This window comes from Gymnogyps californianus, chromosome 2, assembly GCF_018139145.2.
Source record: "Gymnogyps californianus isolate 813 chromosome 2, ASM1813914v2, whole genome shotgun sequence".
NCBI lineage: Eukaryota > Metazoa > Chordata > Aves > Accipitriformes > Cathartidae > Gymnogyps > Gymnogyps californianus.
Genome location: NC_059472.1, coordinates 14,959,355 through 14,986,741, shown reverse-complemented (window position 1 = coordinate 14,986,741; position 27,387 = coordinate 14,959,355). Strand labels below are relative to the sequence as shown.

The window sequence follows — 27,387 nt, the reverse complement described above, 5'->3', positions numbered from 1 at the left end:
ATCATTATATTTTTTAAGTAATCAGTCTCATTAAGCACGGAAGCATTACCTTGGTGAACTGAATGCCAGTTCTGGTTACCATATTTCTCAAGATCGCAGAACTTGTAGATCTTATCCTCTACTGCACAGATTTTGTTTATAGATTAAAAGAGGAAAACAAGCTTTTCAGCTTTTTTTTCTCGCAAGTGGTTTCTTACTTTTGAATGAACTAGTCACTGAATTGAAATAGCTGAACAAACATGAAAAAGATATTATCTCTGCACCTGCAGAAGTAAAAAAAGTTTAGCTCTTCAACAGGTGTTTAACCAGTGACTTTCAGCAATTCTGTTGTCTGACTTCCTTTGCATTTCAGCAGGAAATACTCACTGCTATATGTTGAAAAATATGAATTTAAATAATTACAAGAACTGTAAGATCTAAGTTTACTCTGCTGTCTGAAGTTCAAATAAATCCAATGTACTTTTCTTTAAAAAAGTAAATAAGTAGCACAGTTTTAATTTAAAATCTCATTAAATATTTCATGCCCACTTTGCACTGCACGGTTTGCAACTGTTGGAAATACTGCAGTATGTTAACACAATTTTTAGCTCTTTGATTTTTTTGAAGAGGAAGGAAAAAAAAACACGACAGAGACCTTGCTGTGAAAAAAGACGCAGAAGCACTTGCTGCCTCATCCCCCATAGAATCCAAGTGTGTGCTGGGGGGAAGAAACAGGAATGGGGTAGATGTGAATAAAATCAGCTTTTGATATTCAGAACTGTGTTGCAATAACTTTTGAGCAAACATGTTGCTGGCTTCAAAAAGCTTTTATTTCATGCTTTTGCAATTGTAACACAGGTTTTAAAATTTCAAGCTATTCAAGCTGTAACATGTACAAAATCTTGCTTTGCTACTGCCAGTATGGTTCAACCTGGCCTCTTTAAGTTGTTTGACAGTTTTCCTACCTATCTCAGACACAGCTCTGAACCAAAAAGCTGAAGATGCCAAACAATGCTTTTAAAACTCCCAAGATCGGTTTGCACTTGTAACAGTTTATTTGTCTCTGTCTTCCCTTAATTTTAAATGAAAATACCTCCTCATTTATACACAGGCTAAGTTGGACAATGAAGAGAATAGTTCTAAATAGGAACTAGAGATGCTAAAACCCATACAACTGGGCATGGATAAATTTTATTTTCTGTTTGGCACATCTGTCAAGCACCTAGATCTGATGTGCTGGTAAAACAAGACAGCTTAAGGCAATAAACATATCAGATCCATCTGTTCTTCGGGACATCGAGAAGAAAAGGAATTGCTCCCTGCAGTATTCTGTACACTTGAGACCACTCTGGAGAGGTTTCCCTCTGCTGCTGACAGCAATTCATCTCTACCAGCCTAAGCCAGTGGGTTTCTGACCTTGTTCCCTGTCTTCCGTCTGGGCCCGTTGTTTACCCTTGGCTTCCTCTCCCTTCTCTCCACGGTCTGACAATTGGTGGCTGGGACGGGGATGCAACTGTATTGGAAAGGCTTTGGCAAAGTCAGGAAACAAAGCACAGAAAGCAAGAGTGAAGCTCATACTGAGTCCACCTAATCCAGGACCCTGGCTCCAGCAGTGGCTCTCAGCAGCTGCAGGCACCCCACTCTGCATCTCAGACCGGGTTCACACCCATTATGTCCTCCACTTTGTTAGAGCTACAGCATCCTTTCTCATACTATTCCCCTGCTACATCCAGAAACTCCCACTGCGAATACCCCAATCAGGGCAGCCTTCATATCCCTCAGAACCCAAGTCTGTGGTCTAAGCGACTGAAGGCAACCCTGAACAGACAACAGCTGCTCCGGTATTTGTCACTCATTTGTCCAGCTCCCCAAAGCGCAGCTGCAGCCAACGCTGAACTACAATGCTAGCAGCTACCAGAGAGCCACCCGCTGTACGGCTCCAAATACGGACCACACCAATTGGAATAGAACAAGCACAAAACTGTTGACAGAGCTGAGGTGTTCATGACAGAAATCATCTTCCAACCGTGTTTTAACAAAAACCACGTTTGAGCCACCTGCAGCCACATTCAAGGAGTTTGGCAGCCATTCAGGGGATGTGCTACTTTCTCACAGGAAGGCAGAATTAAAGGTTTTTTTACAGGATGTATACAACCCACTGATATTGGGCTGGCTATAGATCTTTAACTCAAGTAACACTCATTCATTTCTCATTTTTGACTGGCAGGAGGAAAAAGGGAAGGAGGTCCCCAGCCTAAATGAACACAGGAGACCCAGATAACAAGCACAAAGTTCAGCTGCTTTCTGGATTGAGCAGCACTCAGTTTTAGCCATACGAAGGCAGGAAACAAGTATGCAAAAGCTCCTTTGTACCATATACTGGTCACATATCCATATTACCCAACCCACCTGAAAAGCAAACATCCAAGAAGACAGAGCTCACTGGAAAAGATCCTGCTTTGCTCAGCCCTTCCAGATTAGTCCCAATTTTGAGAGGTCTTTAACCTTGTTTCAGCTTCCCCCTAAATATTTAAAGCTAACATTGAGCTGCCAGTGTTGAATCCAGGCTGTAACAGTTTTACTGAGAATCACTTGTTCTAGCTCGAAACCACGCTGACTCTAACAAAGCAAGACGGCCAAACATCTGGTCCTCCAATACACAGGACTCCACGTGCAGGACACACAAGACAGTCGGGCATGGATATTATGAGAGGGGATGGAAAGGGACCATGGAGCTGGGGGGTGCCCTTTCCAGAAACTGCAGCCTCTGCCATGCAGTGCCAGATGGAGGTGGCCTGCAGATCACATGTGCATGTGTGGATGTGGCACTCGGATGGGCAGGTGAATATGTATAAATCAGCTTTGCCCTTCAGCTTATCATGCAGCACATACGTAAACAAACAGCCAGCAAGGTGGGTCGCAGAATGGACAGGGGCTCTGGTGAAGCCCTGCAGAAAAAGGGGATGGAGATGAGGGGCAAATCATAGAAGTCTCGCAATGCATGAGATGGGACAAAGCTGGATCAGACCCATACTGTCTCATTCTGCTAAGCACCAGAGGTGAAGGATTATGCATATTGCCCACTATAGTTCAAGAAAGTCATGCGTATTATCAGGTACTTAAAAAGGCTGGCAAAAATTGTGAAGGAACAAAACAAGCAATCAGAGCTGAGGGTCTGATTACTGAAACCCAGAAATATCCTTTTGGAAAGCTGGCCTTATTTGCTGCAAATCAGTTTCAGCAGCCAATTTGAAGCTATCACACCAGCATGCTGTTATATGTAAGTTAATAAGCACTTACTATTGATGGTTTCTGCAGTGGCTGTTTAATTTTTAATCATAACCTTAATTTACTGTTTACGTTTTTATCCAATTAGTGTGTGCATGTGTGTGCATCTGTGTGATGGAGAGAACATGGAAAACTGTGTTTATTCAGAAGTACAATGCCTTGCTTTCTAAATGAGGAGATACGTGTGTCTCCTACTTGAAATTTTTTCACAGAGCCTCTTATTTTTCAGGAGAATGCCATCTCAGGCTGCTGTGTTATGTTGCACCATTCTGCTGTTAGAAATGGGCACCACTGACCTCTCTGTGCAATGCTGTACCTGGACTTTGGAATTGAATGTCATTAAAATATCCAGTGCTAAGAAATAGGCAATTTTACTGGCACTTTCCTAAACAGAAATTCCAGTATCCCTTTTCACCTGTAGATCAGACATTTAGGTAACACCCAGGGACACACTCATTCTCCTCATCCCCATTTCAACCTTTCATTAGATTCCTATAGTCATAAAAACTAGATGCACTGAAGGGATGGAAGATGGATCATTTATTTTTAAGCACCAACAATTTTTCATGGCAATCAACAATAAAGTTCTCAATTACAGAGGGAGAGTAAATAAACCAAAGGATAGAGCTTCGAAGAGAGCTGGATGATGATGGAAGGATAGAGATTAGAACATCTTGGAGTCCAGGAGATGTGGTAATCACAAATAAAATAATACTACATTCCTGTTACTACCTGACATGCTGGTTGGTGTAATACCAGTGATTAAAAAAAAAATCAAAAAAGGAAAGCCAGAAATGCACTCAGCAGAAGCATAATGTGGTTGATATGGATCCTGGCAGAACTCTCAGGAGGTGATCTGACACCCAGCGCAACTCCCTGTGCGTGCGCCCTCCACATTCAGACTGCCTCCAGTCACAGGCTGAGCTGTACAGCAAATTAGGACAGGCAGTAACAGGACTGCATGCTCCTCAAGACAGAGACTGCTCTCACTCCCAGCAGGCAGAGGCTGAAGGGAAAAGGCAGGACCCTTTGTTTCCCCCACACAGCATCTACTTTGAGGAGAGATTATGGCAGCTACCTCAAGAGCTGCACAGCAAAGATTTAAATGGAGGTGCCTGATCAGGACTCTCAGCCTCCTCCTGCCGTGTTCATGGCTCGGCACCTGGATACTCACATCCCACTGCAGCTGTATTCCCTGCATCCTTGAGAGCTATGCTGAAAAACCCAGACTCATATCTACTTTATTTTGCTCTCAGGAAGAAAAAAAAAGATGCAATTCTATCCCTCTGCAAATATAACACCTCCAATTTCACTTCTTTTTCTCTACAGCACAAGAAAGGTGTAGATAGGAAATCGATATGTTCATAGAAAAAATAAATGTCCAAAAGTTCCCATAAAAGGAAGAAACTAAAGGGCTATGGCTATCGATGTCTTAACAGTGGCAGAACAGGTTGAATTAATGTGCTGAGGTAAAAGACTAACAAATAGAGAGGAATAAACTGCTTTTAGAGTAAATGCTACAGGTTACAGCGCCCTTTTTCAGAAGCCCGTTGCACTCTGTAGCCAAAGCATGGGGCAGTTATGCGCACCTTCACGCAGGAACCGTTCCTAAAAACACCCACCCTGGGGAACATTGCTGCTGAGTACGCGCAGCCCTGCACTCCAGGAACTGGACTCCTGTGTTTAAAACAAAAGCTGTCTGCATCAGTCACGCAGCTCAAAAAGGCAGCTTCAGTTCTTGTTTGCTTCTTTGCCCCCGGGAGCAGGAACTTGCAGCAAGGAAGGAGGAGACTCTGTAATAAAAGGGAGACAGGAAGGTCTCCAGTAGGCTCTGAATCCTAAAGATAGCAATGAAACTAGCACGAAGGGAAGGAGGAAACCACCCTCCCAAATAAGAGGAAACCCCAAAAATAAAACCTTTTGGCAGATGGTAAAAGGCTTTAGCATTCAATAAAACGAATGAGCTGCATGAGGATGCAAGAGAGCTTTAAGGGAGACACAGAAAGCCCAAACAAAAGACATATGAAGAAGCTTGGTTTTTCAGTCGCTCTTCTGTGTTATTATTTCAAGTCATTTTTTGATAGGTTTTACCAGCTTTTCTATTTAACTGAAACTACGCAGTTCATGGTTTTCAAGAGACTTACACCTTCATTGCTTGTACTAATTAATTATGTGAAAGGGAAGAAGTTTTCAGTAAGTTTTCTGAATTATACAGCAAAAGTTGAGTTCCAATGAGCATTTCATCTGAGGCTCTCAGCCTGGCCCTGGCCTTCCTGTGTAAGACTGGACCCAGCTCCACAGAGGCAACAAAAGCCACAATCATAAAACAATAATAATAATAATAATAATAATAATAATGGTTTAATATTTGTATCAGGCTCAACCACATCCAGAAGAAAGGAAGAACTCAGAGGACTAGGATCTGTCTAACTGCAGTTATTAAAGCACTCATGTCTGAGAAAAATTGCCGAAGCACAGGTAAGTTAAACCCTATCCCAAAACACTATATAAAATGAGTCCTTGTCTGCTTCAGACTAAAGGACCATTTAAATTACAAGTAAGAAAACAACCCCCAAACCCCTTAACCCAGAACTTGTAACTCATTAATTTTAGCCTTTTTGGTTGGTGCTTTAATTCTACTACCAGTGAGCAGTAGTTGGCTCAGTTAAAAAAAAGTTCATAGAAAGTAATACAATATGAAAGATGATGTTATCAATTGTAGCAAAAACCAGCAATTTAAGGGCATAGCATAACCAAATTTTGCTAACAGGTACAGATAAAGACAATGAAATTAATATACTAAGGCAGTGGAAGATTGGTGTCAAATTAAAAGTGGGTAACCTCACTTGTTATATGCTTCATCCTGAGAAGCAAAAAATGGGAAAAGCTACTGCCTACTTTTCCTCTATTTAATTTTAGCTATCCCAAATTAGATGGCAAGTCCTCGAGCCGACAGAGGCAGGAACCTCCAGAGGGCAATGCATTGCACCTATCATGGGCATCTGTTTTAGTAGAGCACAGATTATCTCTGGAGGTGGCTGTCGTTCTTCATTGATTATTTGAGGAATGCGAGCAATGAGTTCAACCAGACACCTAACTTTTAGCTGGCTAATGTAAGATGTGACAAAGACACTTCAAACTGCTCAAGCTAAAAGACAGTATACTTGTTTTCATCTTTGATTATGCCATTTTAGTAAGGAACACGAATAAAAAGAGTAAGATAAAAGCAAGTTTTGTGGGTTTCATTTTCAACAGTGATTATGAAATTAGGATTGCAAATAACATAGGCAGTGCACATCATCAAAAGTTTTTGAGACTAAGTGAAAAATAGGCTTTATATAGTTAAAAGTTCTAAAGAGAATAAAATATCAAAATTGTATTTTTGATACAATAAAATTGGCAAGGCATCATATTTTTCAATTTTAGAAAGACCTATGTTGGCTTAGAGAACAGAACACTTATGTTTCTGTATTTGTGGTTTTAATTAAGTTACTAAAAAGGTTTATGGATTTGATCCAAGGGTCAGCAAAGTCATTGGTACCCTTCATTGATTTGAATGGGCTTTATAGTCTCATGCTCTAGAGGAAAAATGGGGTTGATCCTGTTCTCATTTTAACTAGTTTCACATTTTGCTGAAATCAATGGAGCATTACTCCTTCATTTGCCCTCACAGAACCAAGAGCAAAGTTGAGGTCTCAGATTTTCAAAGGGAGATAATTGGGATAAAACCAACTAGTGGCTCGTGGTACACATAAATTTACATTCTTCTTAGTAGAGTAGCTACTCTTGCTATTTGCTCACTGTGCTGGAATTGATACAGAATGTGTGCATGAAGAGTATGGATCAAGTTTTAAGTCAGCTGAAGACTTTCCCAGAGACTCTAGCCAAATTAATTATAAGCAGCAGAAACGTAAAGAAGACACTAGCTTTAGGTGCTCCTAACTCCTAGAAACACCCTTCATAAAAGGATTCCTCTCTTCTGGTCCCAGTATCTGTTTACATTCCTCACCTAAATAGCTTGGGTTCTGATCATCTGGATCCAGAGAAAACACTGAAGAAATCAGTAAAACATATACTCTCATACCAGAATTATCATGTGATCAGCTAAGCCATGTAGAAGTACAGTAAAATTCCCACAGTGACATTCCCATTACTAGAGGGAACCAAAGAGATCTCAAGAATAGCAGTAACAGTATAATAAAGGAAAGCATGAGTTGCTGACAAAGCAATGGTCACACATTTTAGTGCTTATCACAGCAGCTGATATTTAAGAAGGGAGAAAGAAAATTTATCAACAAACAATTCTAGCAAGCAAATATCAGTAAACAATAATAATTCACTCGGAAAGAGCTTATTAGGATTAGAAGAAAATAAAACACTATTTTCAAAATGATAGCTGAAAAAACCTCTACACCTAAAGGAAACATTTCCAGAGAAAGACAAAAAAAGCTCATAGATGTTTCATTTTATGAAGATACATCCCAGCAAAAAGACATTCGTTACCTTGATGGGCTGTAAGGGCTGGCTGCTTTTCTATGACCCTCAAAAAACCATGCTCCAGGTTTAAGTAGAGATCTACAAAAGTCAACAATATCAGTGGTTAGTGTCACAGTCAACAGCTGTAACAGAATGGATGGCAGCTGCACTGCTGGACACATTAAAGCAATTCTTGAGTCTAGAGAAAGACACATTCAGAAACTACCCAGGTGACAACTGATTTGTCAGTGAGGCTGCAGAGGTAGGACTATCCCTCCCTTCCTCCTTCCTGTCCCTTTCATCTGAAATACAGTCTGTTTACTTCAAAGTCTTTACAGTGTGGACCGAGAACTATCACTGCTGTGACACCATGGGAGTGATCAGCATAGGGAATTTTCAAAGGTCTATCTGCATCCTTAATTGCCTGACACTTTTAAAAGCCGGTCCATTGTCTAAGATGATGCTGATTGCTCCTTCCGGCATCCAAGATTCTTTAAATACGGCTGGACCATCTTGGCACCTTATGACAGAAAATCACAAGCAATGGCTGAGAAGTGTTTCACATAGCTACACTCTCTGGAACAAGCTAAAGAAATTCCTCACCATACAACTGAAGTCTAATCAGCCCTTCAAACGCTCAGGCTAAAGGAAAATCAACAAAAGAAAACTAGAGCAGGAGATACTAATCTCTTGGCCCAACTTTAACAACAATCCTCAGTTACTCAGGAGTTCTTAAAGGAATGAAAGACAAAAAGAAATAGAGTAAGAAAGAAGGCTTTCCTCTTTATTTCTCAAGAAGACTGGAATGACCTAACACTTTAAAGAAAGAAGGAATTGTGATTACCATTCCCTCTCGATCTCTACCTCTGACATATGCTGAAGAGGAAAGAAAACAAAAACCATACAGCTTAGAGGACTTCGGACAGTAAATTTTAACAACAGAAGCTTTGCATTACTGCTCCCTGAACAAAGGCATAATCAGTTAGTAAGAACCTCCTCTTTTTGCTGTGCAAGACCTTTTTTTCTTTCAGGTCTCAAAACCCAGCTCCTGAAAGTCCTACACAACAGTGCTCTCTCAACACAAAAAAACCCAAGAACTGAACTTTAGAGTCTGCCAGCTGATGTTACCAACAGTAAGTCTCCCAACTGGTCTCAGTAAAGAATGAAAGAATATGGCAAAATTACTTGTTTCAAGGCCCAGGTGCTGGAGCTGCTTCAACTCCATCTCACATCATCAAATGCCAGCTGATGGCAGCTGGGTGTCCCAGATGAACTGACTGGGAAGATCTGAATCCTATTTCTAGTGGTGAGGACTCAAAACTCTAAGACCATGTCAATATATATGCCTTCAGACTGTGCTCAAACTTGAAGGGGAATGTTGACATGCCTTTTTGTTCACATACAAGTCTCTAACTCGCTTATTCCTACAGCTCCTGAGGATGAGAGCTCCGGCCCTCTTGTATAGTTGAATGAATATGCCAAGTCAGAGTTCTGACATTTTATACCAGGCTGTCTGGATATAAACTGATGTGTGCATTCCTGAGTCTGGCTATTTTCTAATCAGGTTGTCTTCAGGTGGAAGTCATTGTACAAGCCAAATGTATGTAAACCAGCTGCTTCTCCAACAATGTGGATAAGCTTAACTGAGAATAAGCTCTAGGATGTGGATGAAACCTTAGTGTGGCTGAGGAGCTTCAGAATTGTGTAGTACTGCCATGTACATACTGCCTAAAACTCAACTCGTCACTCTGACACTGAGAAAAACAAAGACTGACTCAACGCCCTTACAGGTGATACCTTTGAAAAAACACTGAAGTTCTTACAGAACTACTCACTGCAGATTTTCTCAATGTATCCTTTCTTTGTACAAGTAACTTTTAATACATCTGGTGACTGGAAGGTATTTTTACTGATAAAAACTTTGAAGGTAATACTATGCGTAACAGTATATATTTAAATTTTAGGATCACACAACACAGCTGTAGCTGAACTGAAAACAGAAAAATACGTTTTTTAAAAAACAACAATTCCCTGCCACATTTCCATTCACATTCACGTTGCAAATTAAGGCTGCTGTATTTATGCTGTCATCTGCTGGAATTAGCACTTAAATAAAAAAATTACAGGTCCTTTATAAGTACTTAGGCTGCATGGAGGAAAATCAGGTATTTTTTTAAAACTGTTCAGAATTTTGTTAGAATTCAGAACTCCTTAATGTCAAGGACCACAAGATCATTGTTAATACATTTCAATTTATTATTTTATAGGGAATCAATTTCAATTAAAATCCATTCAAATAGTCACTGGAAAAATTCTATAATATTGATCTTAAGGGGGAACCAGCATAGTTAAAATTATTAATCATACTTGAGCATGTCATAAAACACTGGGCTAGTACCCATGCTTTATGATCATGTCAAATAAGAGTTCAAAAAAACCCACCCTTTCCTTTGTGGAAGATGCCAGAGATCTGCATACTGCTTAGTAATAAAGAAACAGTTCATAACACTGCTGACTGCCTATGTATAATCAAGTAAATGAAGGTGCTCTATCATATGAAGCATAAAAGCCATTAAGAGTAAACTTTTATTTGAATAGAACCACATTCATTTTTAAAATTGCATTACAGAAAGGCTTTTAAAGAATGTGAATGAAAAAAGAGAAGCTTTTAAATAAAACAGGTTCTTTTTACAGAACTTAGAAAAGCAACTTTGCAAAGGCATAAAAAGGAGAGGGTTTTTCTCCTGCCTCCCTTGAATCTTTCCAGTAATTATAAATCTTTATTGCACAGGCCATAAATGCTAGTAACAACAGGAAGAAAAATGCTTTTGAACTATTTGGCAACATTCACCTTCAGGGATTCAAAACAGCAAAACTTTATTTTACATTTTCAAAAAGGCTTTAAGTGACTTTCATGTTTGTTAAAAGTGCCAATATGGTGAAACACTTTACAAACAGAACACATTCATGCAGGCGTCAGCAACACCAGTTTCATAACATCAGAAAGATGGTGTTACCAAAACTCATCTGAGTGAAGAGGGCAATTCATCCAGCTTTCAGACCAACTTTTTTCAGCGTAGGAGTTTACATCTAGGCATAGCGAGTGGGAATTGATCTCACCTAAGTTTAGTTGTCTGCCATGTAGACAAATACATCTGGCAGCCATCCTGAGCTTCTGTAATAATCAATGGAGAGCAACAGGCACAATTCATCTGATGTGTCTGAGGTGTGACTGGTGTATCTGAAATACAGAGGATGTGTAGCTACTACTGCGCGCACACGATAATAGGATTGCTTGGAGTCTCTGTGGAAGGCAGAAGATACCCAACTGAAGGCATGCCCAGTTAGGCTTTGGTGCTTTCGGCACCACTGAGGCTGCCAGTGACCACATTCTAGTTTGTAAAAAAACTTGTTGTGAACAACTTGTTTCTTGACAGAGTGAGACAGATACTCAACGGATACTAAAAGAATTAGGCAAGGAAGTACTCTTCCTAGTGCAGCAATTCTGGATGCTGGTGAGCCCAAGGGGGTGCGACCACGCAGAAGGGCCAGGATTCTGGGCTCTGCCTAAACAGCATGTGCTACTGTCAGAGGCAGAGGACTGGGACAGAGGGATACTGGATCCGACCGAGAACAGCATTTCTTATCTTCTTATTTCCAACTCAGTTTGACCATAAAGGTGTTAGCTGATGAAGACAGTCAGGTTTTGAACCAGAAGCCTAGCAGTGAAAATTTCTATGTACTTTCTAAGGGGTTGGAAGTATAGTTAGGGCTCTGATTTCCTCAACTCTTTTATAAAACAACTATCAACCCTAATTTTATTCTATGTCTGATTTCTGGAAAAATCTCATTAGAAATGACAAATATGTCACATTGTAAATGGCACCATCTTACAATATGTAGACTTGATTTATTTAAACTCTGTGTGAAAGACTGTACCTATTCCTGGAATCCCTTTTACCAGCCTGTTCTTTTCGGCTGGGTGAAAACAAGCGATTTCTACTGGCACTGAGCACAAACAGCTGTTGTTAAATCACAGCCTCTGACTGCTCAAAACTTTCCTATTTAGCTGAAAGTCTTTCATGACTGGCTGCAGCACAAACAGCAATATTTTAATTTTTTTCTTAAACTTTGAGCAAAATTGTTTTTTCTCCTTCCAATTTACACATGAGTGGGGAAATATGTACACGTGCGTGCGTGTGTGTGTGTGTAATATCTATTCATCGAATATGTAAGACAATTTTGGGTATGCATTAGCTCAGAAGGACTAAACTTTCCAGACAAAGTTTTCCAGTAGACTGACTTCTGAGAAATTTGAAAAGCAGGAATGAAAAAAAATCAACGTTAATAAAATAATAAGAAAACCAGACAACGGCAATCATGTCCTTGCAATCATACAAAACAGTTAATACTACATTCCCAGTAGACTGAGTTGCAATATTATTTATAGAAACACATAAAAATGCAAGCACATCATAATATACAGCTAAAATCTTGCCGTAGAAGTTCATCAATACAAATTTCATAGTTGCATACATTTCCTTATTCATACTCCAAACTAATATACTACGCATATTGAAGGACAGTTCTGTGCTAAACCTATCCAGAGTGCATTACAATGTATTGTCCAGTGTATTGGAACTTATTTTACCTGTCAGCTGAATCACTCAGTTATTTGATATGAATATGTATTAGCACCACAACAACAGCTAAAAGGTAACTAACAGAACCATAGTAATTCAATGGTCTAGCAGGGAACATTGATTGCACTGCGAAGTATATTCTTCAGGTTAGAAACTAGCCACACGAAATTCAAATAACTGATGCCATAGATGGAATTTGATATTTATCGTCACTGATGCATGTATATTAAACATTTTATCTGCGCTCAGATACACACTCCACAGACAATATTCTGCTTCAGCTAAAACAAATGAAAACTATAGAGAACCCCTCAGTGCATACTTGTAGCCTGAAAAAAATGGTTTTCAGAAGTCTTAACAGTGCCTAAAGTCTGATAAACCTCTCAGGAACAACCATGGCTTCTGACTCCAGAGCCTATGTCCTCTGTAAGTGCTGAAAATGTCCTTGACTGGGAGTGGGAAAAATACAGCAAAGACTGCTCTTTTGTAGTCTAACGGATGGTAGCAAAGTTGTTTTACAGTCTTGGAAGAGCAGCGTTAAGTGCTATGATTCCTACAGTGGTACAGGAAAAAAGGACATACAATGGAAAGGAGTAAAAGGGATATGGATGTATAGTGAAAATAAACCCATATTGAGAAGAAGGTTAAGATTTCTTTACCTGTAATCAGGCAATTTAGTATGTTGAGCCCTGGAACACAGTTTTGATGCTATGATAAGGGATAAACTACTACTTTTGGGTAATTTCTGACAGTGTTTCCATGCTATACTTTGTGTTCAACTCACAAGGTCTCTCAGAGATTTTGGAGCATAACAGGAGCACAGAGCAAAGGAAATCAGCTGGGAATTAAGTCTGCTGGAGCTCTTCTGAAATACCAAGTGTTTTTTTCTGTGCCTTGGATAGATGCCATGTATGCCGCATATGCAAGAAACATTTGCATAGTAATTCGTGCTGTAAGAAGAAAGGCCCTTCCTGACTAGCTGGAAGCTTCAGGGTTAGGGAGAAGAAAAAGGTGAGGTCAACACAATGAAAACAAAAGAACGGCTGCCCGGTAAGAGGACAGTCAACATTTCAAATGCCGCACGCCTCTGAACACCACCACAGGGACATGAAACTGAGATTCCTCAAGTGTTACACACTTCCCCCGCCAGCTGCCTGGGAAGGCGAACACATTGCCTACCTGGAGCGCTCGCAGAGGCAACATCTGCTGTTTTTTACAGACAAGAAGAAGAGTATTTCTGGCGGAAGGAATTCATGATTCCTCGGGTGCCAAAACCTTGAGTCCAGAACGTACCCAGGAAAGAAAACAGTACATCCTGGAAGTGTAACAGGATGACCCTCTTTCACAAACCTCAGTTGTTCTGACTTCTTTACAGGGATGACAAAGAAATGTGCTGATGTCAAGCAACACTTCTTCACGGGACATGAAGGACAGTAGGCAATGGCAGTTCATATACCCCATATCCATAAATCCTACACAGCTGGGGGACAGCAAGCTGCAATCATCTTCTCTTAACTCCAGTGACCTTCCAGTTCTGCACTTTGCAAGGTCCCATGTTCTCAAATTTTCTGACTGCTCAAGTCCCTTTTTAGGCAGGTGTGTAACTCCCAATCATTCATGCTGTGTACTGGAGCCACCACAGCAGGGAAGGTCTTCATATGTGGGAATTCAGAAGATGGGAGTGAGTCTAGTACTTCAAGGCTTTGATAATGGAAAATGACAACAAACCTCCTCACATGCAGTGATGCAAGCTGAAATGTTAGTGCTCAGGTTCCTCCCACCTTCAACATTCACAGGGAAGAAGCAGATAAGGTGAACAGGAACTAGCATCATGTTTCTGACAGCCTGGGAGGGTTCAGTGCCAAACAGCTCAAATTTTGATCAAGCCTGCCTTTACTCTAGTATTAAGACGCTGATAATGCTGTAAAAATCCTTATAACACATTTCAGCTCGGAGGGGTTTCATGGTCCTGGTTTACTCACCACATGGACCCTGAAGGCAATGTTTCTGTTACAAGGTTCCTCTAAAAACCAGTGAATGATCCATCACTAGAATACATGGCTCTTACTTCATGTTTCCTCAGTAGATGAGATGCATCTTTGAAGGCCCTCTAGTTCCCTTCCTGGAAGAATACAGTGCTAGGGTACTATAACAGGTTTTCAATGGGACTATTTTGGAAATTGAAGGAAGGAAAAAAATCGGTCTTATTGTGGTTATCATTGGGCACATATATTTTTCAGTAGCTGAGCACCACTGCAGGATGAGCAGAAAACTTACTGAAGAAATAACTGCAACAGATATCAACAGCTGTGACGATTTTCAATGAAGCATAAAGCCTTATTCTAACACATTTTGCTAGCAGGAGAAATTTTTTTTTTAAGAAAATTTGGCACATTCTGTGGCCTGGCAGTATATTCAAGTGGCACTTTGCCCTATATGAAACTCATAGAGCAGCTTAGGAGGGGGCCCAACGTCATCTTAAATGCAGGTATCATTTAATCCAAATCCAAAAAAGCTTCTTAAGCTCAGCCCTATTAGCAGATTGCTGTCTATGGATACTTTGCTCAGAATCACACATAGCACTGTTCTGCCACTTTGAGGACAGCCTCTTCTATGCTAGCCAAAAGCAGAACTCGCACTGAAAAATCTCAAACTAACTTCTTCTCTGTGTAGTTATGTAAGGCTTTTTTTTAAAAATGATCTTTCAACTCACGCTTACAGTGATAACAGTACAATAATGGTGTTTCCAACAGTGTGCAGCTCTCCTCAAGAGACATTGGAAGATATTTTGTCAAATTAGTTCCTCAACTTCACTAAGTCTGGGAAAAAAGCACAGATCAGTAGTTGGGCCTGTGCCTTTCTATCCCAGCAGAGGTTGCAATAGCGTTTCTGCTCATAATAGCCTCAATCAGGCAGTTCTTACTCCAAAGAAAAGTCTTCCTAAAACTCAAGACAAGCCTTCAATTACACAATCACGTACTATTCTGGCTTTAAGATCCCCAGAGCAGACTGGATGGTGTGTCCTGAATGAAGAAGAATGAAACAGTTTTAAGTCATTTTCTGAAACAGGAGTAGAAAAGAATGCTAGTTCTCTATTGAGTTTTTAAAATGAGGTTAACTTTCTCTGCAGACAACAGAACACAAAAACACCTAAAATATCTGATAAGTATTACATAATGCTTTTTTAAAACTTTCCCCATTCACTTCAGCTTCAATTGGGGTAGGAACTAAAGTCAGCGGAAGTCTTTTCGCTGACATCAATGGGCTCTGAATTAGGACCTCACTGCTTGCAACCTGGCTTGTGTGCTAAATTAATTCAGAAAGGGGTTTTAACAGCTTCTTTCACCTAACGATCTCCTGAGCTCTGCACTGAGAGACAGAACAGGGCTTTCCCCCCCCCTCTTTTTGGAGGACATTTTGAAGGACAGCAAAGCACTGCATTTTGCAAGTGGAATTTCCAAAAGGCAGAAACTGCATGCAAATGTGTTACTTCTCAGAGCAAAAATGTTCTCCACATGTTCTCCAAAACAGAAAAGCACTTACAGAAAGCTATTCCAGTAACAACCTGGATTAGGAACGTATAAACCATAATAAGAATACAAGTAGACACAGTTTGAAGAAACTGGGTAAGGGGACAGAACCAGTTTCGGAGAACAACTGACATACACACAGCTTTACAGACTGCACTGTAGTTGAGAAATTATATCTTAACCTTAGTATTTGTAAACAAACACTTTCAACAGACACACACTCCAACTTGGTGTAAATGAGGTGGTAAGAGATAGGAATACTGCTGTCATCCTATCACTCACTGTCTCCCCACTCCAGGATTATACAATTAACACAGCTCTGCTGCACAGTGGAATGTTTTATGGACTGTTGTGCTGCCCCATAACTTCAGGTCTATTTAAGAAGGCTGGAGTGGAGCTGAAGGGCAGTGCAATGGCCAGCACCATTGTGGGGGAAGACAGCAGGAGATGCAGACCACCAGCTTTTTGTAAGCTTGTGCTGGCTTTCATAAAGCATATGATGGCATGCCTTTAAATGATCAGACTAAATAACAATGTTCTCTCCACATGGCAGAGAGAGACTACATTAAACACACATCCATACATCTATCACTAGCCTGTCCTTCATAGTCCAGCATGTGTTTATTCATCCTCTTATCAAAGTCCAAAATTGTATCCTCAGCTGCATGGGCAAGGAATAAATCTCAAAGGATGCTGCCCTGAATTCCTTGAAATGGCAGTTGCCACTGTCTGACTGATCATGACTCATACACCAGTTGATGTGTCCAGAGGGGAACCACAGAGAAACAATAAAGGAGAAGCCTGGAAACATATAGTTCTCAATGCCAAATACAGGTTTATGGAGAAATCTATCTGGACTGTGGTGATCAACTGACCCAAATTTATAGCTGGTGGGTCTTCATTGTCCCATATCAATAAAATCCCAACTTCCGTAAGCAGGCCTAAAACAGTGACGGTTGGTGACCAGAACGTCACAGTCCGGCAAACTCTCAAGTAACACTCCAGATGTAGGGGGAGAGAGAACCCGGACAACACTGAAGAAAAGGACATAGGAATAATAGATGAAAGGATGAATGGATGAAGGGAAAAATAGCAGTTTTGATATGTCAAAGGTGGCATAAGTCACCTTTTATGCCCTCAGGCAAACTTCTCCTACCTGGTCTCAATAACTGTCTGTATCAAACATCTGGGGAGGACACTGGTGCTTCAGCATGTGCACTGCCTTTGACATGACACAAGATGAGGTGAGGTCATATTCACAGATGACAGCAAAATGAAGGAGCCCTAAAGCTCCTCATCACAACCCACAGGACACCAAGCCTGAAGGAACAATTCAGTTGAGACATCAGCTCTTTCAGATAAAATGCAGCTTACTCAACTAATCAAGAGAGTTTTTCCCCAAACACAGTGAGCAAGGCTTAATCAGGAACATAATGTCATGTGTGAAGGACATTTTGTTAAAAATACACTGCATGTACTGAAGAACTCTATTTTTTTCACATGATGTGACATATAACGGGCACTGAACCAAAACACCACAGAAGTATGCCGTTTATGCTATCTCATTGGACTACCAAACAACATTTAACATTGAGAAAGTATTGCAGATATATAGTAGAGGATCTCTAAATGTTCCTTTACACTATTGCCACAATGATTGCTTTTCTTTCATGTTACCACAGCTGTTAAAAAACCTTGATAGGGAGCTAATAACACAAGTCATTATAAAACATCTTAACCTCATTTGGAAAATATGTACGAGCTTTTTTGTTACTCCTTCTTCCCTGTCTTCTAATCAAGATCTCCATATTGAACCCAGTTTTGCATTTTCTTAGCAACATATATTAGAAGCAACTCTATTCAAGTCAATAAAATTACTCCAACATGAAAAAGGAATCAGCCATCTGCAAAAAACAGAGTCTAACAGGTAATTTTCCACTGACAGCTCTTACCATAAAACAAGTTACAGAGATTACTCTTTTATCTAACACTGAAAGTAAACAATTAATGCAAAATGTACAATCTCTGTAAAGACAGTATGTTCACTACTTGTGCCCTTTATATGTAATTATTTTCATCTTAGTAAGCAGACAGTTAAGTAAGACTACCATCAAGCTGTAGATGGAGCCTATTCATCATGCAAAACAGGCAGCTGAACATCTCTATTTATTTATGCATTATTTTACCTTTTGTTCCCACCTTGGAAAGCATGTGGAATCTACGAGACATTTTCACGCACCATTTCTTGCGGGAGAACGTCAAGTCACCTTTTATGCCCTCAGGCAAACTTTTCCTACCTGTTCTCAATAACTGTCCATATCAAAATTATTTTTCATACCTTGTGTAAGCAGCTGGAGGTTTCGGACTTCTTCTCTCACCTTCAGCTGAAGGACTTGCTGCAGAATGTGCTGTCGCAGGCTTTCCTGGGCAATGCCCATTCGTTCAAGCTTTTTGTCAGTAAGTCTCAGCAAAGCACGGCCTGGATACAAAAGGCAAAAAGAAAAATCACCCAAGGATTTCCATTAATGCAATATTCTCACTCTGACAGGATAATTTGCTACAGAAAAAATTCTCAGCCCTGAAATACCTCAGTCTGAGAGGTTATTGTTTCATCAGTTAGGTAATTCCTTACCATCAGAGATCTGTGTTCCACTCCTCCCTTTTCTTTTGGTTTTCTGTATTGTTTTGGTGCTTTGTGAGACATTTAGGCATGTAAAATAGGTATCTTGTGCTGTTTTAGACAACCAGTTGCCGTTCTTAAGTGCCAGCTGGTCTCCCATAGGTAGGATATCCCCTATAAGTCTACAATTGGTCCAGGTGCCTAAATAGACCCTCACCTATTTTCAAGCATCTACATTACTGTCAAGAAACCACCAGTGAAAGTGAATTTTACCAATTTAATCAATTTAAGATATACTGAGGATGGATATTGTTGCAATTCAGATATGCCTATAGCGTAACAGCACCGTTTCTCAGGAGGGCCCTGTACTTCGTGGTCCAGCCTTCCAAATCCCTCTCAACAGTAACCTACCACAGCAAAACAGAAAAAAAAGCCAGAGATTTCCCTTCACACTATCAGTTATATCTAAATCATTCCTGAAAAAGATGTTTGCCCAACTATAAGGAGCCTATGGTCTTTGCAGGCAATCACTCCCAGTTCGTGACTTATCTTTACCATTAGGGTAATGTTGAACCACGGTCCCATGCAGACTGTAGATGTTACAAAAATCAAACAATCCACACTCCCCAGATTCTGCTAGTGGAACTCTGACTCCATCTTTTGGGCATTGCTATGCTATAAGTTAACAGGAGGAAGGCAGCACACTGGCTGAGCCAACACTAAGGAAGTATTTGGACCAAGCAGAGAACCAAAGCATCAAGCAGAGCTTTACCTTAGGAAGAAAACCAAAACTTACTTTCTTTGGTCTTCACCACTGCTGTGAGCTAGTACAGGGAGCAGTGCCCTGCAGCCCTCTACTGACCCTTCATTCCCAGTATATACATTTGCTATCCAACAGTGCCCTGGCCAATACCAGCAAATCACACTGGAGCTACATTGATACTACCTTGGAAAATGGCATGTTGTTTGGTTCACTTTTTTAAACCGACTCAACTTTTTACCTCCTCCAGTTCTGACTTGTGCTAGTTTTGGCTGGGATAGAGTTAATTTTCTTCATAGTAGCTGGTATAGTGCTGTGTTTTGGATTTAGGATGAGAATAATGTTGATAATGCAGCGATGTTTTAGTTATTCCTGAGCAGTGCTTACACAGCATCAAGGCCTTTTCTGCTCCTCACACCACCCCACCAGCAAGTAGGCTGGGGGTGCACAAGAAGTTGGGAGGGGACACAGCCGGGACAGCTGACCCCAGCTGACCAAAGGGATATTCCATACCATATGACATCATGCTCAGCATATAAAGCTGGGGGAAGAAGGAGGAAAGGGGGGGACATTTGGACTGATGGCGTTTGTCTTCCCAAGTAACCATTATGCGTGATGGAGCCCTGCTTTCCTGGAGATGGCTGAACACCTGCCTGCCCATGGGAAGTGGTGAATGGATTCCTTGTTTTGCTTTGCTTGCGTGTGTGGCTTTTGCTTTACCTATTAAACTCTCTTTATGTCAACCCACGCCCTTTATGTCAAATCAACTCACTTTTACCCTTCCAATTCTCTCCGCCATCCCACTGGGGGGAGTGAGCGAGCGGCTGTGTGGTGCTTAGTTGCTAGCTGGGGTTAAATCACGACATGACTGTAAGTGCTTTTTAATTATTAAAAATCCCTTCTTTGATTTCTCAGGCTTTATTCTGAAACCAGAAGAAGACAGAGAAGAGCAAGTTACTCCCTCTGCAACACAGCAGCCTCTGTGCTACCATTACTGTGGCTTTTGGATGAATGGTACAGTTTAGCTCATCATAAAGTGTTACTCAACACAGCAAGATAAGGCCCTTATTCAATCTCTTTCCTTACAAAACAGCAATGATTACAGAATTTTTATGATTATTTTAATTAAAAAATTTAAGATAAATGCCAAGAATTTAAAGGGGTGCATAATATTTGCTCCAAACCAAGCAGTTAGCGGTATACCCTTCACTAACTGCTAGATTTCACTCACAAGTGGTTCTGTGAAGCGGTTAGTGGGATCTTGATACAATGCAATGTAAAATACTGGGATGTTACTATTAACAAAGCAAGATGTAATTGATCAGATAAAAAATGACAGGGTTCACACATTTTCTGCCCTTCCATGTCTCTCAAGCACTACATGCTACAGAGGATGACCTTTTGATTAGGAAAACTTTCTCTGAAATCATAAACAAGAAGAATTCTATGGGTTAATGTAATAACAAAATATGGAAATTAGTCTCCTACAGATCAATGCCAGCTGTCCAATTCCCCTGGTGATACAGATAGTAATAATGACTTCAATTTTTATATCGTCTTATCACACTAAAACATCTTAAAGCAATTTATAAAGGAAGTACAGCAGTCCAAGAGTATGGTCTGTAATGTCAATCTAGCAACTGAAAACAAACAAAAAATAAACAAGTCATCAGTTTAAAGAGTGCCAACATGCATGTCATCTTAGGGCAGAGAGTCAGCAACAATAATATGAAAGGACAGACAGAGGCCGTGCATCTCATCCAGTGCCCTCCACCTCTTTTTGGCCACGGATATAGTCATTACTCTCTACTTCCTCCGGGCAACTCTTTATTTCATATTCAAATCGGTTTTCTACCCCAGTCACTGCCTTTGGAAGTTAAGTGTGCACAAAACAGAGACGTCTCTTTTCAACTCCTGGCATGCCAGTTCCTCTGCGGCTTAGGCTCAAAGCACAATGTCATTGGAAAAAATTGTCTTTGACTCATACTATCTGCAGCAGCTTGCACAAGTTGCCTTAAATTAACTCTTTCTTGCACCAAATCCAATGTGACATGTTGAGGCAGTGGTAAGGCGAGAAGGCAAACATCCAAATGTGGCATTTCAAGAATGCAGTAAGTGACCTGAACTAAGAAAATTCAATCCTCCCCATACTTTTTTCCCCCTCATCACTCAGAACAACAACAACCAAGTCAGAACTGGAATGATTTTTTATTCTGGTACTAAGTCACGCCTTTGAAAAGATATCGCTAATGCCTGGATCAGTCACCAAAGTCAATTAGTTACTAAGGCCAAGGTCCTGACAATCAGCTAATGATTTCAGATGCTTCACTGTCTTGCTTCCTGTACTGTACATATCTGAAAGAGTTATCGTTTGGTGCTAAGAACTCTGTAAGGGTTATTGAACATTGAAACCAGTTGTCCAGAGAGGTTGTGGAGTCTTCGTCTTTGGCAACATTCAAAACCTGACTAACCAGGTCCTAAGCAACCTGCTGTAGTTGCCCCTGCTTTGAGTAGGGGCTTGGACTACATGATTGCCAGACATGCCTTCCAACATCAGCTGTTCTGTGATTCTGTGAAACAACCTGCATGAAGGATCTCAAGATAAAGATCTATTTTCTTTGCAAAAGAGAAGATTCACAAAGGAAATTAATAAGCATACACAAAAGATGGTCATTTTGGCAAGCATCACTGTTAAAACAGAGACACAGCTATACAGTAAAAATTGGGGATACATTTTTAATTTTTGGAGAGTGCTGGATAGAATATATTATCAAGAGCAGAACATGTAACAAACATAACATTTTCTAAGAGTGTACACTGATCTTTTCTAGGACACAAGTAAAGGAACTTTACCTACACCTCAGGAAAATTTCCCAAAGTTACAGAACTGGCAGTATTCTTAAATGTAGCAGCTACACGCATAAAATAGACTAGGACATTTTTTTCAAAAGCACCTTGACCAACAGAACCATAAAGATCGCAGTCACAAAACCTAGGCCTTGGCTCTAGCTAATTGCAAGGCTGGAAACCAAATGCTTTAAAAAAAGCCACAACTCCCTCAGTATCTGTACGCATCTTTTAGCACCTAAACCCCAGCCCTCTCATACTCAGGACAGATCAGCTGTGGAATGTTCTGAGACACCCTGAGGGCAGACACAGAATACAAAAAACTTTCCAGCTTAATAATGGATTGATGGCCTAATTTTTTCTAATATGACTTAGCTGCTGCAGATCTCATTTGATCAAGCTGGGATTAAATGAAAATTTGAACGGAAGGAGAAACATTGCATGCCACAGAACATTAATATGAGTATAAGCATCGGTCCAATGAGGTTGGCATTGGCCCTAGAGCAAGGAATGTGGCACAGTCTGCTGTACCTAATCAGAAATGCTTGTACCTCCCTGCACTGGTATAGCCTACTGCTCTTCTCCCTGAGCCTGAGAAGCTGCGCCAACTGCCAGTTCACAGACATCTAGAGGGATACCACGCGAGAAGCCTTGAAAGGACACTTGCAATGGAGGTGAATGAATAGGTAAGAAAGGACTTATTAAACGTGTAGAAAGACCTGAAGAAATACAGGGAAATGAGAGCAGACAGTTAGTAAGAGGCTGGTCTCACGCAAAACCCAGAAGAAAACTATGACTAATTTAAAGTTGATGAAAATGATAAACCACTAGTGGGAACAAATGATGTGTGTGAAATATAGCCAAGAAAGGTGATCTCGTCTCCTGAGTACAATGTGATAGGTATATCTGAATATCAAGACAAGATATTCAGTTTACTTACCATGGGGCACAGAATCTAGGAAAGAAAGAACAGGGCGGAGAACACAAGGACATTAAAAAATGCTCTAATGCCAGACCAACAGCTCACCCAGCCCTGTATTCAGAGTGGCAGCAGGAGATATATGCTGGGAGAGCTATTGGGAGGGCTACTTCTCTGAAGTCATTCCTTTTGTACCGTGCCAGCATCCAGAACTGTCATACTAGGGTTATTAGAGAGTACAGCATTTTTAGCACCTACTTATTGTCCTGATGTCCATAAATTTGTCTTTTTGATCTTCCTGATACTGTCTGCCTCTGCAGCCTCCTGGGGTAGCAAATTCCAGAAGCTCACTGCTCATTTTTGTCTGTTTTATATTGATTTCTTACTAACTGCTTCAAGTGTTCTCTAGTTCTTGCATTGCAGTATTCAGTTAATAACTCAACATTCAGCTTATCTGTTGCTTCCATGATTTGCAAACTTCAGTCATATGCCTTGTGATCATATTTCTGGATGGATCCAGCTGACAAACCTAGAAAAACAGGAACATGGGATTCACTAAGCCCCCAAATTATGCAAGATGAAAACTTTTTCAAGTTTATACTTAAATGCTGCAAACACCATTTTAAATTGTTGCTGACACAACAGGATATTCTTACTTAATTGATAATAATGTGCTTCTCTAGTTTTGGGGTAGAACAATTTCAAACATATTGCTTTTTTATTTACCTCTTTAGTTGCACAAACATATTCATAATTCTAGTTCACTGGGTTTTTCTACTTGAAATAGTCTGGTCACAGCTTTCCGCTTGCTTATATAGGCTGATTGTTGGCTTCTCTTCACTTCAGTGCTTAAAAACAAGCCTCCTAGACTTATCAAGTATGAAATTTCCATGACAGAGACACAGACATTAATATCATTGTTCAGGTGCTGGTGAGACACAAGTATAAAATTCTCATCATATACTCAGGAAAGAAGAATTCAAACAAGAATAGGCAGAGAGAGAGGCTATGACTTCATAGTGAGGAATGGTGAAATTATGAGAGGAGGCGAGAAAAATAGTCACCTACAGAATGAAAATGGCCTCACGATGGCAGTGGAGGGAGATGAACATTGGGCAAAGAGAAGAACTATTAAACTAAGGAACTAAGTTGAAGTGAGAACAAATGGATATGAATACAATTGAGGACGCTGGGTTCAGAAACATCTTGTAAAAGAAGAAGCACAAACCAGAAATCAATCAAATTTTCAGCGCAAACTGGACATGAATTCATGACGCTGTTCTTGATAACCCATCAGATACTCTACAGTCCTAGATTTTCTGCTTTCCACATGAGAATTTAAGAGCACATCTCTCCTTCTCATGCCAGTCTCATCATTAGTCAACCAGAAACATCAGCCACGTTATCATCAATGCCCTGGGGCAAATCTATAGCTTTTCTTGCAAAAGCAGTTAGCTCTGGCTCGTCTTACTAATCATTTTAGCCCTAAGACTGGTGCAGACTCTTGGTAAACTGCAGCTTGCATTACCACCCTCTTTGCCCCACTTCACCTATCTAATACCTCACTAATCAGGGAAGACTCATTTGCTTCAAAAGTACAAATGGATTCATTTTTCATCAGACTCACCATAGCAGCAAACACTTTATTGATCTACCTACTAGCATAATGGCAGCTGCCAACCTAGGTGAAGGAGAATTAGCTCCCAAAATTGCTATTGGTAGCTGCCTGGTACTTCTGACACGATGAACAACTCTCAACTGGGGACCAACTTAGACAGATAGGAGACACAAGGGATACTGGTACGGAAATAAAGCAGAGGGAACAATAGTTTCTAATGACAGGGACCAGAAGGAGCAAAGAAGACTATTTAACCTTGATGAATATCAGAGATCTCCAACTGAGGAAGTTCTCAAACATCAGAGGCAGCATTCTTGTGCTTTCTCATCCTGTTAACAAATGCAGCAAACCTCCATGAAGCTGTAGGAGTTACTTTCTGGTAAGTCACAGGAATAGGAGAGGCTTATGACTCCAGTATGGCTCCAGTGGAAGCGCAGGAAAGCACAGGAAGGCATTTGCTCATGTATCAAATTAGCTTTGGACACGCCTTTATTTGTTAACAACATCAAAGAAGAATAAGATAATTTTCTGGCTCTTTCTCATTCATTATTTGCTGGATCTGGATGAGGCCAGCCCTACAGTAAAGTTTCTCAAAGAAAACACTGTCATACTGGTCAATTAATGTCCGATCAAACTCAAAAAAGCAGCTATGTAAACAAAGGCACTTTCTGAATATTATCTGCATCCTTTGTCTTCACATCATGTCTGTTTATAGTTCCGACAAGAGGAAGTGATGACTATTGTTACTGCTGCCAATAAATCTACAATAAAACCAGTTTATTTCCATAAACCCCCTCTCAGGTTGCAGTTCCCTTGCACCTTTCTGTCCTTCCTCCACACTTCTGAACCGCAAGCATGAACAGGATATGAAAGAAAAGTAATTCAACACAATCTTTAACTTAGCTGCATTTTCAAACACAAAATTAGCAACAACCAAGACATGACTTTGTTTCTAAATTTGTCTGTTTCTGACAAACTTATTAAGTGGTCAGTAATATATCTGTGAAGCTATTTAACTCGGATTACTTAGTTTGGCATAACTTACTTTCACCTTAGCGCTGCCTTTCCCAGTTCCCTCTATGTTCCATCAAATAACGCTGTAATTTTCTATTCTCTTAATTCTGATACAGTCCTTTGAGCTATCTATCTCCTGCTCGACTATGGTCTCCAAAAATGCACCAAGTTAGGAGATGTCTTTCTGGCACTCATTTTTTCCCTGGCTCTTCCCAAGGACCTCTCCCAGCTAGCTACCCGCAGCTGCTTCTCCCCAGCCACCACCACCTTTGGGGCTCCTACACCCTGCTACACAGGCTCAAGCATGTACGATGTTGGATTTATGCTATTTAAAGAAAACAACAAACCTGCAGTAATGCTGAAGTCATGTAAAAATACTGAAAGATAGTGAGTTAACAGAGCATGGATCTTGAATATTCATTTTAGGGACTGCATTTTAAAAGTACCCTTACTCTCTCCCTGGTAGATACTTTCTTCCAGCCAAGCAGCTCAAAACAGTCCAGGTATCTTGAAAAGTCAGGCTAATGACAAAAATCCCTTCCAGAAGTGAGAGTCTCCTGACTCCCAACTCCTCCCATAAATAAAGCAAGCAATTCCTGCTCCTTGACTCACCCACACGTTTTCAAGAAAGTATTTAATTGTATACTTTAATTGGGTGGGAGCACCACACATCCTTATATCATAGAATCATAGAATCATTTAGGTTGCAAAAGACCTTTAAGATCATCGAGTCCAACTGTTAATCTAACACTGCCAAGTCCACCACTAAACCATGTCCCTAAGTGCCACATCTACACACCTTTTAAATACCTCTAGGGATGGTGACTCAACCACTTCCCTGGGCAGCCTGTTCCAATGCTTGATAACCCTTTCAGTGAAGACATTTTTCCTAATATCCAATCTAAACCTCCTCTGGCACAACTTGAGGCCGTTTCCTCTTGTCCTGTTGCTTGTTACTTGGGAGAAGAGACCAACACCCACCTCGCTACAACCTCCTTTCAGGTAGTTGTAGAGAGCTGTAAGGTCTCCCCTCAGCCTCCTTTTCTCCAGACTAAGCAACCCCAGTTCTCTCAGCCACTCCTCATAAGACTTGTTCTCCAGACCCTTCACCAGCTTCGTTGCCCTTCTTTGGACACTCTCCAGCACCTCAATGTCTTTCTTGTAGTGAGGGGCCCAAAACTGAACACAGTATTCGAGGTGCAGCCTCACCAGTGCCGAGTACAGGGGGACAATCACTTCCCTAGTCCTGCTGGCCACACTATTTCTGATACAAGCCAGGATGCTATTGGCCTTCTTGGCCACCTGGGCACACTGCCAGCTTATATTCAGGTGGCTGTCATCCAACACCCCCAGGTCCTCTTCCGCCAAGTGGCTTTCCAACCACTCTTCCCCAAACCTATAGCATTGCATGGGGTTGTTGTGACCCAAGTGCGGGACCCGGCACTGAGCCTTGTTGAATCTCATACAATTGGCCTCGGCCCATCGATCCAGCCTGTCCAGATCCCTCTGCAGAGCCTTCCTACCCTCAAGCAGACCAACACTCTCGCCCAACTTGGTGTCACCTGCAAACTTACTGACAGTGCACTCAATCCCCTCATCCAGATCGTTGATAAAGATATTAAACAGAACTGTTACAGATATGTAACAGCCTTAGTTATCAAATTTTGAATTAATTACTCTAGTGTCTAATGAT

The 27,387-nt window shown here is 40.7% G+C and overlaps 1 protein-coding gene across 3 annotated transcripts in view; it reads right to left on the bottom strand.

Moving 5' to 3' along the window:
• Positions 1 to 27,387, bottom strand: part of SAMD12 (sterile alpha motif domain containing 12) — a 173,365-nt gene that overhangs the window by 67,421 nt on the left and 78,557 nt on the right. The window contains exons 4-6 of one of the 3 annotated variants that reach the window (XM_050891785.1): positions 18,255 to 18,395; positions 7,771 to 7,842; positions 3,793 to 5,060 (exon numbers count right to left, since the gene is read on the bottom strand). In XM_050891785.1, coding sequence (XP_050747742.1) covers positions 4,999 to 5,060; positions 7,771 to 7,842; positions 18,255 to 18,395 — 275 coding nt within the window. In that variant the 3' untranslated portion in view covers positions 3,793 to 4,998. Of the gene's footprint in view, positions 1 to 3,792; positions 5,061 to 7,770; positions 7,843 to 18,254; positions 18,396 to 27,387 lie in introns of those variants that run through there. The other 2 variants (XM_050891787.1, XM_050891788.1) reach the window with 2 other exon arrangements.